Here is a 1,770-nt window from a genome sequence, read left to right as displayed (position 1 = left end):
TTTTAAAAGTAAATATAACATTGTTTGCATATTTTATAACACAACACATAAAACACTTTAACTAACATAAAAAAAACACTTTTATTAACTTCACTCAGTGATAAGATAACAATAATATGGCAGAGGCAATTAGGTCAGCGAACGGAATGATATTTTTACATTATTTTGAAAAGCTATTCAGGTAAAATTACAAGAACACATTGTAAAATTGTGATATTTATTGTAGGTTGGGTTCCTAGTAAACACTCTGTGCATAATTTCAGAACATTTACATAGTATATGTAATTGTTACAGAACAGCACAACAAACCAAAGACGTAGTAGATATATCATTGCGTAAAAAGTATTACATATGACCGTATTGTCACTGTTTTGATGCATAGTAAACGTAGCATTTACGTAATTTAAATAACATAAATTTTCGTTGTCTGAAAATTAAATGTTACGTAATTATGATAATGTTACGTTATTTACATGTAAATGTAAATGTTACGAAAATATGTTCCTCTCTTTGTTCGATTTTGTAGCGCGAAATATAATTAAAATATGCTGACATTTTGATCTGAAAATGACACAACTATATAGAACAGTGAAACATCATTCCGTAGTAACTACGTAAATGTTACGAAAAGGTGTTCACTGGATTGGCGTGCGCAATTCAGTAGGAGTTTTTTCAATGTTGATCATTACCGCAGAAACTGCGTTCAATTTTGTCGTGGATGAGTTTATATGAAATTATGAAAAATCGGTTATCTGCATACAAAGGTCATATCCATATCGCTGTAATATTTTTTCGCGTTCATTCGTCAAATATTAATTATTGTTTGATTGTTGCTTATTACCACTGTTCTTCGATCGTATCGATAAACGTACTTATTATTATATGAGCGATAATGTTGGTTTACCGCTATATTTGTACAATAGTCACACTTGATCACAAAATTACAATTTCTGCAGTTCGCCGTATTGCAATCTACGTACAAAAATAATTCATAATAAATTAACAATTCTTTAATTTGTAATCTTATTATTTTTATTAGCTATAAATGAGTTACTTATTGCAATAATAGCATAGAGTTTTAATAATAAATAGAATAAATATAATTTAAATTAATATTATAATTTTATTTACACAATATGACAAGTATCGATCGTTTAAACAGGAATGAAATATTTAAAAATAATTCTGTATCTTTACAATAACTTCTTGTGAACTAAATAATTCTCATCCACGATTATTACATCCCGTACGGTCTCTCAGGGGATAATCACAGGTACCTATAGCTGGATTAAATTCTGTTCCTATACCACAACGCATCACAAAACAACCACTTACATCGCATTGTTGATACATACTGCAATCGCCCGGATAAGGCATTACATACGCCTGTAAGTGAATAAATTATTCAATTTTATCTCAGTGCCACAGTAAAGAAGAAAAATAGGTCATATGAATAAAAAAAAGGCATTTCCTTCCAAAAAGCTGTAGCGAAAGCTATGAAAATAGAAAAAATATGAATATGAAGAAACATATATTAAATATGTTAAACATATATTAAATATGTTAATAGTGAAATCATAACTCAATCATATATTCATTTTTACTTATTTTCTTAATATATCCTATATTTTACTATTTTGTACTGTATAAAGTTCACAAAGAATTCCACAAATCGTATATAACAATTTTATGTATAATTATATAATTATAATTTGTTACAATAACAGTTAAAAGATAAAAACGTTTATAAGTATATTTTAATTATAATAC

At 27.3% G+C, this 1,770-nt stretch overlaps 1 protein-coding gene across 1 annotated transcript in view; it reads right to left on the bottom strand.

The window, feature by feature from the left end:
• Positions 1 to 1,103: 1,103 nt before the first annotated feature.
• Positions 1,104 to 1,770, bottom strand: part of LOC108756995 — a 1,272-nt gene continuing 605 nt past the window's right edge. The window contains exon 2 of the mRNA XM_018501218.1: positions 1,104 to 1,386. Coding sequence (XP_018356720.1) covers positions 1,225 to 1,386 — 162 coding nt within the window. The 3' untranslated portion in view covers positions 1,104 to 1,224. The remainder of the gene's footprint in view (positions 1,387 to 1,770) is intronic.

Source organism: Trachymyrmex septentrionalis, unplaced genomic scaffold (assembly GCF_001594115.1).
Source record: "Trachymyrmex septentrionalis isolate Tsep2-gDNA-1 unplaced genomic scaffold, Tsep1.0 scaffold131, whole genome shotgun sequence".
Lineage (NCBI taxonomy): Eukaryota > Metazoa > Arthropoda > Insecta > Hymenoptera > Formicidae > Trachymyrmex > Trachymyrmex septentrionalis.
Note: the sequence above shows the minus strand (reverse complement) of the source record. Positions and strands in the feature narration are given on the sequence as shown.